The following is a 23,752-nucleotide window of genomic DNA, read 5'->3' as shown; positions in this document are numbered from 1 at the left end:
GTCTGTACTAAAAAAAAAAAAAAATACAAAAATTAGCCGGGCACAGTGGCAGGCGACTGTAATCCCAGCTACTTGGGAGGCTGAGGCGGAAAATTGCTTGAACCTGGGAGGCTGAGGTTGCAGTGAGCTGAGATCTCGTCACTGCCCTCCAGCCTGGGCGACAGAGTGCGACTCCATCTCAAGCAAACAAAAAAAGAAAAGTAATTGGCAAATCTTTTTGCTTGTGCCTTGCTATTTGAGTGGTGTGCTATGGTAATATTTGCAAACTTAAAGGGTGGCATCCTTCTCTAGACATAACCCTTCAGGTTGTCATGAGGCTGTTGGATGTGAAGCAGTGTTTTGTGTATTATATTGTTTCCTTATTGGGAAGATTCTCTATGGTCTCAATTTTGATTATTTAGATTCTCATGGAAAAGATTATAAAGGGGGAGGAGGGGAGAAACTAATTCATGTTTATCAAGTGCGTACTAATGGGCCAGGCAATGTTTTCGATGTTCACCTGTGTATTCTCATTCATTACTCAAAATGGTTTTACTCTAAGGCTCATAGAGGTGAATTCAGACTGCTCATTGTTAGAGGCGGAGGCATGGTAGGAACCTTTACCTGCCTCACTGCTTTCAGCGCACATCATCTTTTCTTTGCCCAAGCTGAGACGGGTTAGATTACCCTGCTCCTTCAATCATGAAATTCTCAGGTGTTCTCTAAAGCTCCATTGTCTCTCTGTGTCTTCTGTGATCTTTCAATGCTGATATTTTTGTGTGTGTGTGTGTGTGTGTGTGTGTTTTAAAGCTTGTTCTGCAGCCGGAACTGGAGAAGGAAGCCTCTGTTCTGTCTTCTCACCTTCATTCGTGCAGTGGGAAGCCATGACTCTTTTTTTGGAAAGTGTTATCACCCAGATGTTTCGAACGCTAGATAGAGAAGTAAGTAATTATTTCCCATGCTGACTGCATGATTGTTTTGACCTTTTTCTTTTATTTTCTCTTTCTTTTTTGAGACACGATCTCTCTCTGTTGCTCAGGCTGAAATGCAGTGGCACAATCATAGCTCTCTGTAACCTCCAACTCCTGGGCTCAAGCAATTCTCCTACCTCAGGCTCCTGAGGATCTAGGACTACAGTCACGTGCCACCACACCTGGCTAATTTATAATAGAAATGGAGTCTGTGTTGCCCAGGCTGATCTCAAACTCCTGGCCTCAAGCGATCCTCCTGCCTTGGCCTCCCAAGGTGCTGAGATTTCAGGCATGACCCACAACACCTGGCCAGTTTTGATCTTTTTTTAACTGGTAGTAGAATAGGAAGATCTATGGATGTACGTCTTACAGAAAAGGAAGCAGATTTAGAGAGGCTAAATAGCACACTCAAGTTCAAACAGCTAATTAAATGGCAAAGCTGGGACCAAAACTCAGGTCTTTCTAACTCTAAGCCCTACCACATTTAGTATACATTTTAAGTACCACACTGCTTTAGAATACTGTAGGCCACCAGTATAGTGGCCACCTGTAGGTCTGAAAAGGAGGGTATGCACAGAGAGCCTCGACTGATAGGTAAAATCATATTTCTTAAAGTGGGCAGATGAGGATTTACTAAATTATAGAGAAATAGACAAAAGATATAATCCGATAATGTATAGAGGAGAACCTAAAGTAGCTGATAAGCCGGGCACAGTGGCTCATGCCTGTAATCCCAACACTTTGAGAGGCCAAGGCGGGCAGATCACTTGAGTTCAGGAGTTCCAGACCAGCCTGGCCAACATGGTGAAACCTTGTCTCTACTAAAAATACAAAAATTAACTGAGCATGCTGGTGCACGTCTGTAATCCCAGCTACTTGGGAGGCTGAGGTACGGGAATCACTTGAACCCAGGAGGCAGAGGCTGCAGTGAGCCAAGATCACGCCAGTGCACTCCAGCCTGCGTGACAGTGAGATTCTGTCTCAAAAAAAAAAAAAAAAAAAGCGTGGGGCGCAGTGGCTCAGGTCTGTAATCCCAGCACTTTGGGAGGCTAAGCTGGGTGGATCACCTGAGGTCAGGAGTTCCAGATCAGCCTGGCCAACATGGCGAAACCCTGTCTGTACTAAAAATACAAAAATTAGCCGAGCGAGCATGGTGGTGGGTGCCTGTAATCCCAGCTACTCAGGAGGCTGAGGCAGGAGAATCATTTGAACCCGGGAGGTGGAGGTTGCAGTGAGCTGAGATCGTGCCATTGCACTGGGCAACCAAGTGTGATATATAAAGTAGCTGATAAATCTGAAAAACATTCAGCCTCATGATCAATTGAAGAAATACAAACTTTAAAAGGTTTTAGGGAATAATATACTGCTGAGAAGATGGTAAGAAGGGCACACACAGCTGAGTTCACACTTGTAATCCCAACACTTTGGGAGGCCAAGTTGGGAGGAATGTTTGAACCCAGGAGTTTGAGACCAGTCTGGACAATATAGTGAGACCTCATCTCTACTAAAAATAAAAAAAAATTAGCCATGCATGGTGGTGTGCGCCAATAGTCCCACCTACTTGGGAGGCTGAGGCTGCAGGATCACTTGAAACCAGGAATTTGAGACCAGCCTGGTTGATATAGCAACACTTCTACAACTTCTTTACAAAAATTTTTAAAAGCATCCAGGCATGGTGGTGCCCGCCTGTAGTCCTAGCTACTCAGGAGTCTAAGGCAGGAGGATCCCTTGAGCTCAAGAGTTTGAGGTTATAGTGAGCAATGATTGTGCCACTGCGCACTCCAGCCTAGGTGACAGAATGAGACCCTGTCTCTTTAAAAGATGAAAAGAAAATGTAGCCAAATGGTTATTTCTGAGTGGAGGCAGTCATGTCAACCTCTGTTTTATGTCTTTGTTACAGGAAATTCCTGTTAATGATGGAATAGAGCTATTGCAGATGGTTCTGAACTTTGATACCAAGGATCCCCTCATCCTGTCCTGCGTCCTTACCAATGTCTCTGCACTCTTTCCATTTGTCACCTATAGACCAGAGTTCCTGCCCCAGGTCTTCTCTAAGGTATAAAGTCCATCTCCTTTGTAAATTTTATTTTGACATTTCTAAGTTAATTTTTATTTATTTTATTTTTTGGAGACAGGATCTTGCTACATTTCCCAGGCTGGACTCAAACTCCTAGTCTCAAGGGATCCTCACACCTCAGCCTTCTGAGTAGCTGAGACTACAAGCATGCACAACCACGCCTGGCCTAAGCTAATTATCTTTGTAACTATTTTTGAAATTATGTGAGGCAAACTAATAAACACAGCTATTTATTCATTTATTAAATATCTACTCAGTACTTATTGTGGATCAGGCACCATGCTAGTGCCTCACTCTTTAGGAACACTCTGGGAAGAAAGGCACAAAAACAGTTAATGTTACCTATATGGCATTGCAATGAAGACTTGTATAAAGGAGAGTATTAGAGTGTGCTGTCGGGCTGGGAGGGGATTTATGAGAGGAAGGAACACTTTCTAGGTTTCCAGTTCAGTTGACTAGGTGAGTGATAGATCCACTACCTGAGTCAGAATACCAGATCAGGAAGGAGAACGGGGGTAAAGAAGAGAAGGCAGTGAGTATTTTGGAATACTGTGTTTGATGAATATGTAGAACATCTTTGTGGAGACCTCTCACAATAAATTGGCTATTTGAGGTTGAAGATCTAGACTCTAGAAAGTAACGAGATAAAATTAAAGCATCATCATCATAGAAGTCCCACGACTAAAAGTGAAGTCTTACTGAAGTGATGATGTGTGTAGAGTTAGGAGACATGTGAGTCAAGCAAGGAACCTAGTGAATTGCCATCATTGGAGGAGTGGAGAAAAAAATGAGAAGCTCCCACAGAAGGAAAAAGAGCCAGAGAAATGAAGAAAATGTTGTATCACAAGACCAGTAGAACTTCAGAAAAGTAGGCTCATTTGTTGCAAATTCTTTGAGTTGGAGAATGTTCAGTGAGTTTCTTGACTACACCCTCATCTGAGTTTAATTCCATAATAGTGGCCAAGGAAGCAGTCTTACTTCATTGGAATGAGGAGTAAATGGGAAGTAATGAAATGGAATCGAGGGGACAGATCATACAACTTTTGATAAAAAGAAGAGAGAGGAGTTTCCATAGCCACGTACTTGGGTGATAGCATGAATTGTTCTGGGATCCTATTGTAAAATGTTTTGATGGTAAAATTGTGACTCCGATGACTCTTGTAGAGGTATCTGAGAAAATGGACAATATGAATAAGCTCATGCCTATAGTCCCAGCTACTCAGAAGGCTAAAGCAGGAGAATCAGTTGAGTCCAGGAATTCAAGGCTAGTCTGGGCAACATAGCAAGATCTCATCTCTAAAACAAATAAACAAACAAATAATGAGTGACCTTTTTTCCTCCTCTCCCCTAGCTATTTTCATCTGTCACTTTTGAAACTGTTGAAGAAAGTAAGGTAAGACCATTAATTAAGCCAATAGATTCTAATTTCTTGAGTACAAATGTATGAATACCTGATACTCAGTTTATATTTTTATATAAATGGGAGGGGGTAGTAAAGGTGGTAGATTATCATATGATGCGGTGTTTTGCCCTAGAGACACTATAGGGCATACAGGAAACATGGATTCTCAGTGGCTATAAATGTTACTCCATTTTACTCTTAGGGTTGTGAAAAATCTTTGTGAACTTGCCCTTGACTGAGATACTTACATGATTCTATGCAGCACCTGTATATTATATCAAAAGTAGCTCCAAGTTTGTTGAATGTCTCTTTTCAGGCCCCCAGAACCCGGGCAGTGAGGAATGTGAGGAGGCATGCTTGTTCCTCCATCATCAAGATGTGTCGTGACTATCCCCAGCTTGTGTTGGTAAGCTGCTGGACCCTGGCTGAAGTAGCCAAGTTTGGTTACATTTGTGTGTAAATCCAGCCTTCAGTGTACCTCACATAAATTTAAAACTAGAGGCTGGGGACAGTGGCTCACGTCTGTAATCCCAGCACTTTGGGAGGCTGAGGCGGACAGATCACAAGGTCAGGAGATCAACACCATCCTGGCTAACACGGTGAAACCCCGTCTCTACCAAAAATACAAAAAAAAAATTAGCCGGGCGTGGTGGCAGGTGCCCGTAGTCCCAGCTACTCGGGAGGCTGAGGCAGGAGAATGGCGTGAACCTGGGAGGCGGAGCTTGCAGTGAGCCGAAATCGCGCCACTGCACTCCAGCCTGGGCGACAGAGTGAGACTCAGTCTCCAAAAAAAAAGAAAAAGAAAAAACTTGGAAACTATAGCTTTGCATCAAATAAGCATCCTTGGCCGGGCATGGTGGCTCACACCTGTAATCCCAACACTTTGGGAGGCTGAGGTAGGTAGATCACCTGAGGCCAGGAGTTCGAGACCAGCCTAGCCAACATGGTGAAGTCCCATCTCTACTAAAAGTACAAAAAATTAGCTGGGCATGGTGGTGCATGCCTGTAATCCCAGCTACTCAGGAGGCTGAGGCAGGAGAAGCACTTGAACTCAGGAGGCGGCGGTTGCAGTGAGCCAAGACCGTGCCATTGGTCCAGCCTGGGCAGCGAGCAAAACTCCATCTCAAAAATAAATAAATAAACATTCTTGAATTAGTATTTTCTTAGTATAGTTAGTAGTATAGTTAGAAATGTGATGGCAAATATAATCTCTCTTTAAAATACAAATAGTTACCTGCCATATAGATTACTAAGTTTACCCCTATAATTCTACAACTCTTTACTATGTGATGGTCTTAATTACTACTGCCAAATGATGTACCTGATCTTGAGAAAAGCAGATGCCCCTTTTCGGGGCGTGGGTTTATAAGAAATGTAATATTACTCCAGATTACAAATTATCCAGAAATTTCTTCTCTGAATGCACAGCAGTTATCTCCGTGTGTGTGTGTGTGTGTGTGTGTGTGTGTGTGTGTGTGTATAAAACAAGCTGATCTTTTCACATTTGTGGTATGGGAAAGTGCAGTTATCCAAATACTCAAGACAAGAGCTATCTTCTGCCTAAATTACCTTGCTTATTTAGGCAAAATAAAGACGTATAATAGAATTAACGAAGTAATAGCCTTATAGGCCTGACTTTCCTGGGACTGCTTTGGTTTTCTTCTTTTTTGCTTGAGGGAGCCACCTCTCCTTGAAAATCAGACCTTTACCACCTCTGACTTTTTTTCGTTTTGATCTGTAGCCCAATTTTGACATGCTTTATAACCATGTGAAGCAACTCCTCTCCAATGAGCTACTGCTGACACAAATGGAGAAGTGTGCCCTTATGGAAGCCCTGGTTCTCATTAGCAACCAATTCAAGAACTACGAGCGTCAGAAGGTGTTCCTAGAGGAGCTGATGGCACCAGTGGCCAGCATCTGGCTTTCTCAAGACATGCACAGGTAAAGGAAACCCCTTGCCCTGACTCTCACTATACTCAAGCACCCATTTTAGTTTCAGAGCTAGGCCCAGGGTGGGGTAGGGGTTAAGGATATTGAAGTGTGATAGCATTATCCATGATACCTGAAGTTCTCTAAAAGCAGTCTTTTGTAATTTAATCTCTGGTTCAATTAGATTGTTGGTGGGGAAGGCACAGAGTGAGACTCCTGTGGTGTCTGCATTGCAACACCAGCACATTTAGAGAAATGAGAACAGCTAGGAAAGGCCATACAACCACACAGACACTTATCTGTGCTCATACAGTAGAGAAATTATTTTCTTCTTTATATTTTCAAGATTATATCCTTGTTTAATTCTTAAACTGTTACTAACAACATTTGGGAGTGGGAAGGGAAGTTTGAACCTTCAAATGACAGCTAACAATTAGTATGATTATACTCCTCTCACTATAAAAACTGTTCTTAAAGGCCAAATAATCATAGCCTGTTAACGCCTGTGGAAGACACTGTCCTTGTTTAAAATCATGATATAACTTGTATTTCCCCCTCCAACCTTCAGAGTGCTGTCAGATGTTGATGCTTTCATTGCGTATGTGGGTACAGATCAGAAGAGCTGTGACCCAGGCCTGGAGGATCCCTGTGGCTTAAACCGTGCACGAGTAAGACTTTCTGGGAATGGGAAGTGGCATTGGCTGTGGGTAGGAGTAGGGTGTTGTCTTTTGTCAAGTTTCTCATAGATTTGTTTTTTCTATACTGGTGAGAAACGTGGGAGTCTCCACTTCCCTAAGCTTCTCCTTTCTTTTCTTCTTTAGTCTTGAATTCTTGAGTTAGTTCCCACAGCAGAGCAGATGGTCTTTTCTATGAAGTCATTATTTTGGCTTTAAGGATCTCTAAATAGCTCTGAAGACTGAAGGTGTAATGAGGAAGTAGGTCAGAACTTGGTCAGCAGGGTGAGTCCTCCCTGCCATTGCTCTCTGGCATGTAAAATCTTAAGTGATGGCTTAACTTGCAAACCTGAGATTTTTCAGTGCTTTGCTATTTAAGTAAGCATTGTTCTTGGCTACATTATGGCACAAGTCCCATTAATTAACCTGGCAAGTAGTAGGTTGATTCAGAGTACCATGAGGGGGGATTAGGACACAAGCTGTCAAGGCCCAAGCTGGAGGGTACAGGATCAACTCAAAGAAGATGAAATGATGGCATTTTAAACACTTTGTTTTGGATCGTATCTAAGCCACCTTCTCATCAGGGTCCTGTGGGTGGGTCACTGCAGCTCCTAGAAAGACAGCTTACTGAAAGGGAAGTTTCCAGAGCCTACCACTGGCCCTGAAAATGGCAGTGAGAGGATCCCTCTTGGACTTCACCTTAAAGGAAGGGATGGGGGATTGCCGGGGAGCAGAGGATTATTTCATTCTCTCTGGCCTCTGTGTCACTTTTGCCAGAACCTTGAATATATCTAACAGTATTTTGTCTTTTTTTTTCCTTTTTATATTTATCTGTCATTCTTATTTTTCTATAGATGAGCTTTTGTGTATACAGCATTCTGGGTGTTGTGAAACGAACTTGCTGGCCCACTGACCTAGAAGAGGCCAAAGCTGGGGGATTTGTGGTGGGTTATACATCCAGTGGAAATCCAATCTTCCGTAACCCCTGCACAGAGCAGATTCTGAAACTTCTTGACAATTTGCTTGCACTTATAAGGTGAGTCAGAATAATGGCTTTTCTCTGTTGTTTTTTACTTTACCTTAAAACTTTCAAAAGTTTAGTCTGTTTATATGTCTTCATATCTTAGTGGTATTAATGAGGGATTGATTTAAGTCTTGTTTCTTTCTAGAGGGTGTCTCGGTTTTTAAAAAATAACATCAGCTCTCACTTGCATAAATCTTAATTTCCATGTAAACCCAAGGGGCTAATCCCAAAAGGGCTTTTCTCATTTTGAGCCTCCTCTTTGTTGTTCTTCCATTTCTTTATACTTCATCCCTATTTTTACTTGTAAGTTTTATTTGGTCTAAATTTTTTAGTAAAGGAATTGCTCATTGGGAGCATGGCAGTTGCCTTCTATAATGGTGCTTCTCTGGGTGGTATTCATATGAGCTAATCTGAATTTATCAATACTGAGTCTGAGCTCAAATGAACCAAACAACCGCTGGCTGAACATGCTAAACAAAGGAATTACACATTTTTCATCTGAGTTTGCTGGGTCCTTGGTTCTCAAAGCTGAGTCCTAAGACCAGTAGCATTAGTATCACCTGAGAGTTTATTTCAAAGGCAGAATCAAGGCCCCACCCCAGACATATTAAATCAGAATATGCATTTTAACTAGATCCCCAGATGGTTTATATACACATTAAACATTCAGAATCACTGTTCTAGATCACATGAGTTAATATATTCAAGTGGAAGTAGGCCAGTATAGGCTTATCAGTTACTAGATAGATATTTGATGACTCAGGGATGCTCTCTAAATAAAAAGATAGATTTTTTATATAATTCAGTTATTGGCCAAAATGCTTTTTTTGTATCTCACAGGAATTCTTTTTTTTTTTTTTTTTTTTTTGAGACAGAGTCTCACTCTGTCACCCAGGCTGGGAGTGCAGTGGCACAATCTTGGCTCACTGCAACCTCCGCTTCCCAGGCTTAAGCAATTCTCCTGCCTCAGCCACCCAAGTAGCTGGGACTACAGGTGTTCACCACCACTCCCGGCTAATTTTTGTATTTTTAGTAGAGACAGGGTTTCGCCATATTAGCCAGGCTGGTCTCCAACTCCTGGCCTCAAGTGATCCGTCCACCCCAGCCTCCCAAAGTGCTGGGATTCCAGGAATGAGCCACCGCACCTGGCCTCTCACAGGAATTTTAAATTACATCGTTAGAGCTCTTTTTCAGTACTTTTTGGCCCTTTCTCCAGGGAGTAAAAGCAGTCTCAACTGGGCAAACCAAATTATTTATGTCTACTCCTGGGAATAGACACCTAAGACCTGAAGCCTAAGAACCAAAGATTTTAAACAAATTGGAGTGCTGGAGTGACTGATAAAGTTGTCATTGTGGACATATCTGTGGAAATAGACAATATTTTGGCCAGGTGCAGTGGCTCACACCTGTAATCCCAGCACTTTGGGAGGCCACGGCAGGTGGATCACTTGAGGTCAGGAGTTTGAGACCAGCCTGGCCAACATGGTGAAACCCCATCTCTACTCAAAATATAAAAATTAGCTGGACCTGGTGGCGCATGCCTGCAATCTCAGCTACTCGAGAGGCTGAGGCAGGAGAATTGCTTGAACCCGCGAGGTGGAGATTGCAGTGTGAGCTAAGATCACACAACTTCACTCCAGCCTGGGCGACAGAGTGAGACTTCCATCTCAAAATAAATAAATAAATAAATAATAATATTTTCTTTTGATTTCAAAAGGAGGAAAGAGGTCTCTAAAAAGAAGCAGAACTTGTACTGAGAGGGTTAAACATTCAGTCAAGGAAAGGATTGTTTCCATCGTGATGTTTTTATTAATAGAGATGGGGTTTTGCCATGTTGCCCAGGCTGGCCTCGAACAGCTGAGCCTGCCTCAGTCTCCCAAAGTGCTAGGATTACAAGTGTGAGCCACCACACCCAACCCCATAGTGATGTTTTTTAAAACCACAACGTTCTTCTGCAGCTAGAGAAATGTGAAAGTGATGGAAATCATAGGGCAAGAAGCTAATCAACTAGGCTTTTTTAGGCCTGTGGCCAGAATCTATGTGGTAACAACCCAGACATGGAAATGGGGTTCATTCCTGGTTGGGTCTAGAGGCCACAAGACAATAGTATGGTTATCATTTTTTATATAATTTTATTTTTTTAAAAAGTATAATCTCTTTTCAATTTCTAGTTACCTTCCTATCAGTAAAGCAAGATTCTCACGTGTTCACTATGTCTTTCTCCAGTTTTTTCTCTATAAATTCACTATTCCTATTTTCTATAGAAAGACAATGGAAAGTGTATAATTGCTGTTGGTAGATAAGTAGGTCTTGAATTTATTTTCCAAACAAGACCTGTTCTGTCTATCTTTTCATTTAGGAGGCTAAAAGCAGAGTCAGCTTGACTTTAAGGACTCTATTTTCTTAGTCTTCAGATGGTTATCATTTTGATATTTTTCTAAGAGTTCAGTGCTTTTAGAAAATTCAGAAAATCAAAAGGCATTTTGAAAAATGCCTAACGTGTAATGATTGAGTAGATTGCTTGAACAGTGTGCAGCTGGAGCTATTAGAGTTTTGCTTTTTTAGTAAATTTTATTGGCTGGGCGAGGTGGCTCACGCCTGTAATTCCAGCACTTTGGGAGGCCGAGGCACATGGATCACTTAAGGTCAGGAGTTCGAGACCAGCCCGATAAACATGGTGAAACCCCACCTCTACTGAAAATGCAAAAATTAGCTGGGTGTGGCAGCAGGTGCCTGTAATCGCAGCTACTCAGGAGGCTGAGGCAGAAAAATCGCTTGAACCCAGGAGGCGGAGGTTGCAGTGAGCCAAGGTCACACCACTGCACTCCAGCCTGGGTGACAAGGAAGACTCCATCTCAAAAAAGAAAAAAAATTAAATAAATTTTATCTTGAAGTGTAATATTTATATAGAAAAGGGCATAACTTGTGACTCTGTGTAGATGAATTTTCACAAAGTGGACACATTCGTGTCATCAGCACTCAGATCAAGAAGCAGCTTTACCCAGTACCTCTTTTCAGTGATTACCTGCTCCTCAAAGATAGCTACTATTCTGATTTGCATTTATTTATTTATTTACTTACTTACTTACTTTTGAGGCAGGGTCTTGTACTGTCGCCCAGGCTGGGGTGTACTGTTGTGATCACGGCTCACTGCAGCTTCAACTTCATGGGCTCAAGCAGTCCTCCCACCTCAGCCTCCTGAGTAGCTAGGACTACAGGGGTGAGCAGCCATGCCCAGCTAATTTTTAACTTTTTGGTAGAGACAGGTTCTCTCTCTGTTGCCGAGGCTAGTCTTGAACTCATGGGCTCAAGGGATCCTCCCATCTCAGCCTCCCCAAGTGCTGGGATAACAGATGTGAGCCACCTCACCTGGCCCACTATTCTGACTTTTAACATTTTGCCAAGGTTTTTAAACTTTATGAAAATGAAATCAGAAGTATGCACCTTTTGGTGTCTGCCTTCTTTTTGCTCAATATTTTATTTCTGAGGTTCATCCATGTTACTGCATATACTTGTGTTTTTTTTGTTCTCCTTGCTTATATGATATTTCATTGTGTGAATATGCTGTAACTATTCAGCCTTGATGGACTTTTGGGTGATATTTTAATATTATAGATCATGCTGCTGTTGACATTCTTATGTCAAATATGTTTTGGTGAACATATATACATAATTTGTGTTGGATACACACATAGGAGTCGAATTCCTAGCTTATAAGAAATGTGTATTTTCTGTTTTTATAGATGCAACCTGTTTTTTAAAGTGGTTGTACTAATTTATATTCCTACCAGTTATATGCTGGAGTTGGGAGTTTTAAATTACTATTTTTTGGCCAGGCACAGTGGCTCACGCCTGTAATCCCAGCACTTTGGGAGGCCAAGGCAGGTGGATCACTTGAGGTCATGAGTTTGAGACCAGCGTAGCCAACATGATGCAACCCGTCTCTACTCAAAATACAAAAAAAAAAAATTAGCTGGGCATGGTGGGGGGATGCCTGTAATCCCAGCTACTCAGGAGACTGAGGCAGGAGAATCCGCTTGAACCTGGGAGGCAGAGGTTGCAGTGAGCCGAGATCATGCTACTGCACTCCAGCCTGGGCAACAGAGGAAGACTCCATCTCAAAAAAAAAAATTGAAAAATAAATTACTATTTGTTTTGTTATGTTTTGTTTCTTTGTTTGAGACGGAGTCTCACTCTGTTGCCCAGGCTGGAGAGCAGTGGTGCGATCTCAGCTCACTGCAAGCTCCAACTCCCGGGCTCATGCCATTCTGCCTCAGCCTCCTGAGTAGCTGGGACTACAGGCGCCTGCCACCACACCCAGCTAATTTTTTGTATTTTTAGTAGAGACGGGGTTTCACTGTGTTAGCCAGGATGGTCTCAATCTCCTGACCTCGTGATCTGCCCACCTCAGCCTCCCAAAGTGCTGGGATTACAGGCGTGAGCCACCACACCCGGCCAAATTACTTTTTTTTTTTTTTTTTTTTTTTTTTTGAGACGGAGTCTCACTCTGTCGCCCAGGCTGGAGTGTAGTGGCTGGATCTCAGCTCACTGCAAGCTCCGCCTCCTGGGTTCACACCATTCTCCTGCCTCAGCCTCCCGAGCAGCTGGGACTACAGGCGCCCGCCACCTCGCCTGGCTATTTTTTTGTATTTTTTTTTTAGTAGAGACGGGGTTTCACCGTGTTAGCCAGGATGGTCTCGATCTCCTGACCTCGTGATCCGCCTGCCTCGGCCTCCCAAAGTGCTGGGATTACAGGCTTGAGCCACTGTGCCCGGCCTTACTATTTTTTTAGTAGAGAAAAGTTTGCGTTCCTTAAGAATGTGGCAAGGTATTGATAGCACCTCCTGCATCAAATAGTCTGATAATAGAAGGTGTTGAAGCTGTGCTGTCCAGCATGGAAGCCACTAGCCATATGAAACTATTGAGCACTTCAAGCATTACTAGTCAAGTGTTACAGCACTTTTAGAATTTGTCTGGTAGGCTTTCCAGTTTTTGCTGGAAAGCTCCTTAAAGAAAAAAAAAAAAAAAAATTAAAAAATAAAAATGACTAGCCTGAATTGAGGTGAACTGTAAGTATAAAATACACACTAGACTTCTAAAATCGGCCAGGCGCAGTGGCTCGTGCCTGTAATCCTAGCACTTTGGGAGGCTAAGGCCTTAGGCAGATCACTTGAGGTCAAGAGTTCAAAACCAGTGTGGCCAACATGGTGAAACCCCATTGCTACTAAAAATACAAAAATTAGCCAGGCATGGTGGTGTGCATGCTTGTAATACCAGCTACTCAAAAGGCTGACGCAGGAGAATCACTTGAACCCAGAAGATGGAGGTTGCAGTAAGCTAAGATTGTGCCACTGCACTGCAGCCTAGGAGAAAGACTCCTAGGCTCTATCTCAAAAAAGAAGTATTGGATTACTACAGTACTTATGAAATGAAGTACTGATAATTACTACACGGTGGATAAACCTTCAAAACATTATGCTGAGTGAAAGAAGCCAGACACAAAAGGCCATATATTGTATGATTTCATTTTTATGGAATATCTGGAGTAGTAAATCCATAGAGATAGAAAGTACATTGGCGATTGCCTCAGGTTGGAGAGGAGAAAAAGGTATAGATCCCCACTGCTACTGCTTAATGGGTCGGGGCAATGGAAATGTTTTGGAACCAGGTAGAGGTTGTTTATGCACACTTTGAAAGTATTAAATACCACTGAATTGTGAACTTTAAGATGGTTAGGTTTTGGTGGGGATTATTTTTGTTAGTTTTTTAAAGTTTTGTGGGTACACAGTACATGCATATATTTATGGGGTACATAAGATGTTTTGATACAGGCATGCAATGCATAATAATCACATCATGTAAAATGGGGTATCCATCCCCTCAAGCATTTATCCTTTGTGTTACAAACAATCCAGTTATACTCAACTGCAGTTATACTTTTTAAATGTACAATCAAAATTTTTATTGACTATAGTCACTCTGTTATGCTAGGAAATACTAGATCTTATTCATTCTTTCTGGGTTTTTTGTACCCATTAACCATCCCTGCCTTACCCCTAACCCACCACTACCCTCCCCAGCCCCTCTGCTAACCATCCTTATACTCTATGTCCATGAGTTGAATTGTTTTAATTTTTAGATTCCACAAAGAGTGAGAACATGTGATGTGTCCTTCTGTGCCTGGCTTATTTCACTTAGCATAATGACCTCCAGTGCCATCCATATTGTTGCAAATGACAAGATCTTTTTTTTTTTTTTTTTTTTTTTTTTTTTTAATGGCTGAATAGTACTCCTAAAGTGGTTAGTTTTATGTTATGTGAATTAGGCCTCAGTTTTTTAATATTTTAATAAAAATAAAGCTGGTTCTTTGAAAATACCAGTGATAACATTAGTAAATTCAAAAACTTAAGAGAAATGGGGCTGGCACTTTGGAAGGCCACAGCAGGAACATTGCTGGAGACCAGCCTGGGCAACATAGCAAGACCCCATCTTGATTTTTTAATTTATTTTTTTTGAAACGGAGTCTCACTCTTGTTGCCCAGGCTGGCATGCAAAGGCATGATCTCGGCTCGCTTCAACCTCCACCTCCCAGGTTCAAGTGATCCTCCTGTCTCAGCCCCCTGCGTAGCTGGGATTACAGGCATGCACCACCATGCCTGGCTAATTTTGTATCTTCAGTAGAGACAGGGTTTCACCATGTTGGCCAGCCTGGTCTCAAACTCCTGACCTCAGGTGATCCACCCTCCTAGGCCTCTCAAAGTACTGGGATTACAGGCGTGCACCACCATGCCCAGCTAATTTTGTATCTTCAGTAGGGACAGGATTTCATCATGTTGGCCAGGCTGATTCTCAAACTCGTGATCTCAGGTGATCCGCCAACCTTGGCCTCCCAAAGTGTTGGGATTATAGGCGTGAGCCACCATACCCGGCCCCATCTCTATTTGTAAAAATAAAATATTTAAAAACGGATAATTTCCAGGGAAAATGTAACTTATTCTAACTCAAAAAGACAGAAAACCTAAAGAGATAAAAACTTCATATTAATTATATTGGTAGGTAGTTAAATTAGACCAAAAAACTCCAGGCCTAAATGATTTTATATGGGAGTTCTCCCAGACCTTCAAGGAGCAGATAATTTATCTCTTAGACAAACTATTCCCAATAATAGAAAAATGTAGTGCTTCATAACTCATTTTATGAGGCTTATTTATTTTGATACCAAAACCAAACATTGACAGTACCAAAGAGGAAAATTATGGGCCTAAATCTCTTGTAAACCTCGAGACAAAAATCCCAAATCAAAAGGAATATGGAGCTAGGAATAAGTCAATTTTAATATAACCACATTTCCGTTGTTATATCTCAAAATACTACCAGTAATTCAATATCCAGTATACAACCAGTATTCAAATATCACCAAATGTTTTCCTTTTTTCTGTTTATCCACACAAGGTTTATATATATTTAAGATATCTCTTAGTCACTAAATTAGGCTTAGCATGGTGCCTCACACTTGTGATCTCAGCAATTTGGGAGGCTGAGGCAGGTGGATCCTTGAGGCTAAGAGTTTGAGACCAACCTGGCCAACATGACAAAATCCCATCTCTACTAAAAATAAAAAAGTAACCAGGTGTGGTGGTGCGCACCTATAGTCTCAGCTACTTGGGAGGCTGAGGCATGAGAATCACTTGAACCCAGCAGGTGGAGATTGCAGTGAGCTGAGATGTCGCTGTACTTTTGGAGATAGTCTCGCTCTGTTACCCATGCTGGAGTGCACTGGTGCTATCTCAGCTCACTGCAACCTCCACCTCCCAGAATCAAGCAATTCTCCTGCCTCCGCCTCTCGAGTAGCTGGGATTACAGGTGTGTGCCACCACGCTCGGCTAATTTTTTGTATTTTTAGTAGATACAGGGTTTTGTCATGTTACCCAGGCTGGTCTCGAACTCCTGAGCTCAACTGATCCACCTGCCTCAGCCTCCTGAAGTGCTGGGATTACAGCTGTGAGCCACCATGCCCGGCCCTCTTTTTCAATTTATTTGTTGAAAAATGTGGACTTGTATTTCCAGAGTTTCCCCTGGTGAAATTTTGATGATTGAATCTCTGTAGTATTGTTTGTTGTAGTCTACTTTCCTTTGTTTTTGTTATATGTGAATATGTCTAGAGGAGGGGTTGGCAGTCTGCAGCCTGAGGACCAAATGCAAGCCTCCGCATGTTTGTAAGTAAACTTTTATTGGAACACACCATGGCCATTCGTTTACCTACTGTTTATGGCTGCTATTGCGCTTCAATGCAGAGTTGAGTTGTTGAGGACAGACACCGTATTGCTGGCCAAGCTTAAAACATATACTAATGTGACCTCCAGTCTAGAAAACTGACCTCATACCAGTTCAGTTTTTTTAGCAGATAATCCTTCGGAGGTGATGATGGGTTCAACACAATAGTAAAGGTGCCTTTAAAAGACTCCCAGGTATGTATTACAGGTTGATTTATGAAGAAGTAATGAAAGTTAGTGAGAAAAGGATGGCTGGGAATAGTGGCTCATGCCTATAATTTCAGCACTTTAGGAGGCCAGGGCAGGAGGATCTCTTGGGGCCAGGAGTTTGCGACCAGTATGGGCAACACAGAGAGACCCTTTCTCTATTTAAAAAAAAAAAATAAAAAAATTTAATTAGCCAGGTGTGGTGGTGCACACTTAAGAGTCCCAGCTACTCAGGAGCCTGAGGTGGAAGGGCCACTTGAGCCCAGGAGTTTGAGGCTGCAGTGAGCTATGATCACACCACTGCAATCCAGCCTGGGCAATAGAGTGAGACCCTGTCTCTTTAAAAACCAAAAAACAAAACAAAAATAAATTATTCAATGCTGGAGCAGTTGGCTTTCTATAGGGGAAAAAACAATTAGATTCCTACCAGTCACCATACACAGAAAAAATTTTCAGGTGTTTTAAAACCCAAAAAGTAAAGCTTCTTTTTGAGACGGAGTCTCGCTCTGTCACCCATGCTGGAGTGCAGTGGCGTGACCTTGGCTCACTGCAACCTCTGCCTCCTGGGTTCAAGCGATTCTCCTGCTTCAGCCTCCTGAGTAGCTGGGATTTACAGGCATGTGCCACCATGCCTAGCTAATTTCTGTATTTTAAGTAGAGATAGGGTTTCACCATGTTGGCCAGGGCCTGACCTCGTGATCCACCCACCTTGGCATCCCAAAGTGCTGGGATTACAGGCATGAGCCACTGCATCTGGCCAAAGTAAAACTTCTAGACCATATTTACGGCATGAGGTTAGTGAATGACTCTTTTTTTCCCCCCCCAGATGGAGTCTCACTATCTTGCCCAGGCTGGAGTGCAGTGGCATAATCTCAGCTCACGACAATCTCTGCCTCCTGGGTTCAAGCGATTCTTATGCCTTGCCCTCCCAAGTAGCTGGGGTTATAGGCATGCACCACCACGCCCGGCTAATTTTTATATTTTTAGTAGAGACGGGGTTTCACCATGTTGGCCAGGCTGATCTCAAACTCCTGACCTCAGGTGATCCGTCTGCCTTGGCCTCTCAAAGTGCTGGGATTACAGGCATGGGCCACTGTGCCTGGCCAGGGTAGCGAATGACTTTTTTTTTTGAGAGGGAGTCTCGCTCTGTCACCCAGGCTGGAGCACAGTGGCACGATCTTGGCTCACCTCGGTTCATGTGATTCTCCTGCCTCAGCCTCCGGAGTAGCTGGGATTATAGGCAAACACCACCACATTCATGTAATTTTTATATTTTTAGTAGAGTCGGGGTTTTACCATGTTGGCCAGGCTGGTCTTGATCTCCTGGCCTCAGGTGATTCGCCAGCCTCGGCCTCCCAAAGTGCTAGGATTACAGGCGTGAGCCACTGCGCCCAGCCTAGAATGACTTCTTTTTTTTTTTTTTTTTTTTTTTTGACTGCTCTGTCGCTCAGGCTGAAGTGCAGTGGTGTGATCTCAGCTCACTGCAAGCTCCGCCTCCCGGGTTTACACCATTTTCCCGCCTCAGCCTCCCGAGTAGCTGGGACTACAGGCACCTGCCACCATGTCCGGCTAATTTTGCTTTTGTATTTTTAGTACAGACGGGGTTTCACCGTGTTAGCCAGGATGGTCTCCATCTCCTGACCTCGTGATCCACCGCGCCCGGCCTCTAGAATGACTTCTTAAGCAAGAACAAAAAGAACAAGCTATGGAGGCTTAAACATGGTCTAAAAGAGGTTTTCATTTTGCATCTTAAACCTGTAGCCACCACTCCTGGCACCCGGTACCTGGCTAATTTTTATATTTTTAGTAGAGACTGGGTTTCACCATGTTGGCCAGGCTGGTCCCGAACTCCTGACCTCAGATGATCCACCCACCTCGGCCTCCCAAATTGCTGGGATTACAAGTGTGAGCCACTGCACCCAGCCATAGACTTCTGTTTTGGGGGGGTTTTTTGTTGGTTTTTTTTTTTTTTTTTGAGATGGAGTCTCACTCAGTTGCCCAGGCTGGAGTGCAGTGGCATGATCTCGGCTGACTGCAACCTCTGCCTCCTGGGTTCAAGCAATCCTCCTGGGTTCAAGCAATTTTCCTGCCTCAGCCTCCCAAGTAGCTGGGATTACACGCATGCACCACCACACCCGTCTAATTTTTATATTTTTAGTAGAGATGGGGTTTCACTATGTTGGCCAGCCTGGTCTTGAACTCCTGGCCTCAGGTAATTCACCGGCCTCGGCCTCCCAAAGTGCTGGGATCACAGGCATGAACCACTAAGCCTGGCCTAGAATGACTTCTTAAGAACAAAAAGAACAAACTATGGAGACTGAAACATGGTCTAAAAGATGTTTTTAGTTTGCATCTTAAACGTGTAGCCATCAGTTTGTTCAGTGGGGCCATTTCTGTGAGTAGGTAAGAGTGCTGTGGACAGCAGGTGTATCAAGTTCACAGTCATTGCTCCTTACTCAAAGCCCATAATTGCTCAGGTAGGTCATTTTAGTGGGAGACAGCATGTGTTGGGAATTGCGTTCCTCTGTCAGGTCCAAACAGCTGTTGCAAGGTCCATGCTCTTGGAATTAAGACAAAACATTGAAAAATGGGGCAAATTACCACCTCCTTCTGTGTTCCTACCTGTAAATCCACAATGTTGCACACATTTCATTCCATATCACTGGTGGTCAAAAAACTGGGACCACTTCAGATTTAAAAGAATTTTGCTTTCTAGCTTTGGACTCTGATACTGTCCTGTTGTCTTGGGGTTTGGTTCTCATGTTAATTCATCTTAGGTATTGTATACTAATTATCTGTGCAAGTCCAGTCCCTCCTGCACCGAGCATTCAGATATTTATACCTTGTTTTCTTTCCCCTGCCAGGAGTTCATGGGCAGATGTGTCTGTGTGGAACTGTAGTATCACTGAATTACAAGCAAAGCCCACTGTTTCCTTCTGCATCAGATGGAAAAACTCAGTAGCATTCTTGTTTCTTTCAGAACCCACAATACATTATATGCACCAGAAATGCTAGCCAAAATGGCAGAGCCTTTCACCAAGGCTCTGGATATGCTTGATGCGGAAAAATCTGCTATATTAGGTAAGAAATGTAACATTTTTTTCTCCTAGGTTCATCTTATCCCTAATGGATGTCCCCTTTTTTTGTTGTCGTTTTTTGAGAGTCATAGTCTCTGTCACCCAGGCTAGAGTGCACTGGTGCAACCGTAACTCACTGTAGGCTCAAACTCTTGGGCTCAAGCAGTCTTCCTGCCTCAGCCTCCTGAGTAGTTGGACTACAGGTGGATCACAACACCAGACGAACTTTAAAATAGTAAGACAGGGTCTTACTATGTTGCCCAGGCTGGTCTCGAACTCTTATCCTCAAGCAGTTCTCCCACCATGGCCTTTCAAAGCACTAGGATTACAGGCATTCTTATGCGTTGCTTGAGCAGCTTCTGCCTATCTTGTGCTTCTTCCTCCTTGTTTTGCACTACCTTCACCATCTATTTGTTCAGAAATGCATTTGTGGAGTTCCTATAAACTCTATATGAACAAATGTATTTACTTAATTACCTTATCATACAGAGAAGATCAGAAGCAATTTATTTATTTCCTGTTAACCCCTTCTTCAATTTAGCCAGTAGGTTGTGGTGGGTGTTACAGCCATTCGATTATAAATAAATCATGGCCTTTAACCTGAAGGATATTTGTATACTTTCCTGCCTTTTTTTTTTTTTTTTTTTTTTTGTGTGTGTGTGTGTGTGTGTGTGTGTGTGTGTGTAGATAGATAGATAGATAGATAGATATCAAAGTTTTTTGTTTTTTTTTTTGTTGTTGTTGAGACAGAGTCTCGCTCTGTCGCCCGGGCTGGAGTGCAGTGGCCGGATCTCAGCTCACTGCAAGCTCCGCCTCCCGGGTTTACGCCATTCTCCTGCCTCAGCCTCCCGTGTAGCTGGGACTACAGGCGCCCGCCACCTCGCCCGGCTAATTTTTTGTATTTTTAGTAGAGACGGGGTTTCACCGTGTTAGCCAGGATGGTCTTGATCTCCTGACCTCGTGATCCGCCCATCTCGGCCTCCCAAAGTGCTAGGATTACAGGCTTGAGCCACCGCGCCCAGCCAGATATCAGAGTTTTTAAAGGGATAGACTTTAAGCAATTTCCCAATTGTTACCTTTTTTGTTTTGTTTTGTTTTGTTTTGAGAGAGTCTCACTTTGTCACCCAGGCTGGTGTACAGTGGTGCAATCTCGGCTCACTGCAACCTCTGCCTCCCAGGTTCAAGTGATTCTCCCACCTCAGCCTGCTGGGACTACAGCCATGCACCACCACACCCGGCTAATTTTTTGTATTTTTATTAGAGACAGGGTTTCACCATGTTGGCCAGCTGGTCTCGAACTCGTGACCTCAAGTGATCTGCCTGCCTTGGCCTCCCAAAGTGCCGGGATTATAGGCATGAGTCACCACGCCTGGCCTCCCAATTGTGACTTTGATTAGGACACTGCTTTAATTCATTTTCCCATTGAAAATAAGCATGAAAATAACTGTGCAGTCATAATTGCGGTATGTGCTGTGAAGGAAAGTGGCAGTGCTTTGAGTGTTTAGTGGGAGACCTAACCCAATCTCGGAGGGAAGTCAGAAGGCTGACTCCCAATGGGGACTTGAAGGATAAGTAGGAATTAGCTAGGTTAGGGGCATGAGGAAATGCTGGGCATTCTGGACAAACAGAATGGCAGGTACAAGATCTGAGGCAAGAGGGAAAGGCCTTCGTATGTCCAGGACATAGAGATGGTTGAATCATGTGGCTGGAGCACAGGGAGCAAGTCTGGGAATGTGGGATGAAGTTAGAGCCAGAGGCATCAGTTGTCTAAACCTTGTACCCATCTCAGAAGCTTCAGGCTGGCTCACCATCACAGCCCCCATAGTTTGTCTTTGTCCTCAGCTATAACCTGTGTCTGAGCCTGGCTGTGGTCAAGCAATCCAGTGGGCATTCCTCAGCTGTGAAGTTAGCCAAAGGAAGGATGTTAATTTGCCTTTCCAGAGCTCATGTCTTATCTGTTTCGGCCTAGATAGTCCTGAATCTTTTCCTTTGACACCATTCCATTTAAGGGTTATGTTGCAGACACCAGTAAAAATAGAACTTCCAAGAAGTGTATTGCTATTAATATAAAAAGTAGGTGTTGCTTACCACACACCCCCATCCCATTATTCAAGTTAACTCAGGAACTCCTGCTATAGAAATAAGTGGCCAACCAGAAATACTAAAATGGACAAATAGCTCCCTCAGATAGCTTCTGACTATAAGACTCGAAATGTAAAACCTCTGATTACACTTAAAAGTATAGATCTTTTAAGGCAGTTTTTAATACTAAGGTAAGTGGGTTTCATTTTGAGCTGCTACACATCTTAGTCTTTTGTGTAAGATTTTGCTTAAAAAAAGGGGTTTCATAAATTAATTGTGGGGGCATCCCCAGAGCTTTATGGAAAAATACTTTTGAGTTGTCACTTTTTTTGGTACAAGTTCCATCTGGGGAAAGAATTTTTAAAAAGCAGGTAAAAGAGTACCTGGGTCTAAAGTCCTGGGTCCTTAAGTAGCTTTCACCTTCTCCTACCAAAAGAGTGCAACAAATCACATAGCCAACTGCTTTGCAGTACAGCACCATGCACACGCCTTCACCCCTGAACAACATCTGCCTGCTGTAGAGTGTTGGCCAGTTGAGACTCCTGACAGTGTGGAGCATCATGTTCCTGACCCGTATTTCCCTTTAGGATTACCTCAACCTCTCTTGGAACTCAATGACTCTCCTGTCTTCAAAACCATCTTGGAAAGAATGCAGCGTTTCTTCTCCACCCTCTATGAAAACTGGTAAGGAACCAATGCTGCCTCTCCATATTTTCTTCCTGGATATGTATTGTATAGGAATGTCCATGGGTTGGACTTTTCATCTAGTGTACAAGTAAGGTGAGGTAAGAATTTGATAGGAAACTAATGATTCTAGTGTTAAATAGAAATGAACAGCCTGCTTTCCTGCATTTGCTTTTTTTGTAATTGTCGTATGAGCCTCACAGTCCCCGCCTGCTTCATGCCCAACTTGTTTCTAGTGTATAACATGATGAAACCCAAATAGAAGCTAAAAGTGGTGGAGATTGCTTAGACCCTACACTGCTTGCAGCCTACTTACGGGAGTAGGGTGGCTAGATACTGGTTGTGGGTTGGGGAAGTAACTGGCCCTCGCGGGCTTTGGCCTCACTAACCCAGTACACTAATCAGCCAAGCTCATGAGATCCTCCATTGTAAGTCCACATTAAATAGTAATGAAAGCTACTGCTGATCTCGGCCGCCAACATCTGTCTTTTAAAAGATGCTGTATCTATAAGTTCTCTTAAGTAAATATAACTGCTTTTCTGGCTGAAAAATCTTATTGTAGGCTAGAAATGAAATTCATGGGACAGTCAGGGCTGGCAGTAACAGATGTTGGATTTGTCATTGCCAGTGTTTTTTTTCCCCCTTTACAGTTTTCATATCCTAGGGAAGGCAGGCCCTTCCATGCAGCAAGACTTCTATACTGTGGAGGACCTTGCTACCCAGCTTCTCAGCTCAGCCTTTGTCAACTTGAACAATATTCCTGACTACCGACTCAGACCCATGCTTCATATCCTTTCAAAAGTCTCTACATAACCCAAAAGGTCAGAAAATTAGAGACAGAAACAGGTCACAGGAACCAGAGGGAGGAGGCAGAACTAGAAGGAAGAGATGAGATGATGTATCTAAGTGCATCATGTCATTAAAAACACTGGCAGATTGCAGGGAAAACATGAAGGCAGTCCAGATGGCCATAAACTTTTCCTTGCGGGACAAATTTTTACCTTCCCCCCTTCTTGGAAATATTAAAGATAAAGCTTTTCTTTTTTTTTTTTTTTTTTTTTTTTTTTTTGAGACAGAGTATTGCTCACTCTGTCGCCCAGGCTGGAGTATAGTGGCGTGATCTCGGCTCACAGCTTCTGCCTCCCAGGTTCAAGCGATTTTTGTACCTCAGCCTCCCAACTAGCTGTGATTACAGGCGTGCATATTTCTATTTCTTGAGACAGAGTTTTGCTCTATTGCCCAGGCTAGAGTGCAGTGGTACGATCTTGTCTTACTGCAACTTCCACCTCCTGGGTTCAAGTGATTCTTGTGCCTCACCCTCCCAAGTAGCTGGGATTACAGGCACATGCTACTGCGCCCAGCTAATTTTTTTG

General features: G+C 43.1%; 1 protein-coding gene and 2 non-coding genes across 4 annotated transcripts in view; 2 read left to right on the top strand and 1 right to left on the bottom strand.

Annotated features, from left to right (window-relative positions):
• Window positions 1–23,752, top strand: part of XPO5 (exportin 5) — a 53,032-nt gene that overhangs the window by 20,492 nt on the left and 8,788 nt on the right. Inside the window, exons 14-24 of one of the 2 annotated variants that reach the window (XM_050786905.1) lie at window positions 790–920; window positions 2,851–3,006; window positions 4,379–4,420; window positions 4,746–4,835; window positions 6,171–6,370; window positions 6,927–7,026; window positions 7,887–8,068; window positions 16,219–16,272; window positions 19,517–19,617; window positions 22,283–22,379; window positions 23,030–23,166. In XM_050786905.1, coding sequence (XP_050642862.1) covers window positions 790–920; window positions 2,851–3,006; window positions 4,379–4,420; window positions 4,746–4,835; window positions 6,171–6,370; window positions 6,927–7,026; window positions 7,887–8,068; window positions 16,219–16,272; window positions 19,517–19,617; window positions 22,283–22,379; window positions 23,030–23,166 — 1,290 coding nt within the window. The remainder of the gene's footprint in view (window positions 1–789; window positions 921–2,850; window positions 3,007–4,378; window positions 4,421–4,745; window positions 4,836–6,170; window positions 6,371–6,926; window positions 7,027–7,886; window positions 8,069–16,218; window positions 16,273–19,516; window positions 19,618–22,282; window positions 22,380–23,029; window positions 23,167–23,752) is intronic. The other variant, XM_050786907.1, reaches the window with a different exon arrangement.
• LOC126954070 (small Cajal body-specific RNA 15) lies at window positions 10,344–10,470 on the bottom strand. Its single transcript, XR_007725519.1, has one exon. It is a non-coding gene; the product is annotated as a small Cajal body-specific RNA 15 (non-coding RNA).
• Window positions 13,003–13,064, top strand: LOC126954036 (U7 small nuclear RNA). Its single transcript, XR_007725489.1, has one exon. It is a non-coding gene; the product is annotated as a U7 small nuclear RNA (small nuclear RNA).

Source organism: Macaca thibetana, chromosome 4 (genome assembly GCF_024542745.1).
Source record: "Macaca thibetana thibetana isolate TM-01 chromosome 4, ASM2454274v1, whole genome shotgun sequence".
Taxonomy (NCBI): Eukaryota; Metazoa; Chordata; class Mammalia; order Primates; family Cercopithecidae; genus Macaca; species Macaca thibetana.
This window is presented reverse-complemented; position numbering and strand designations above follow the sequence as displayed.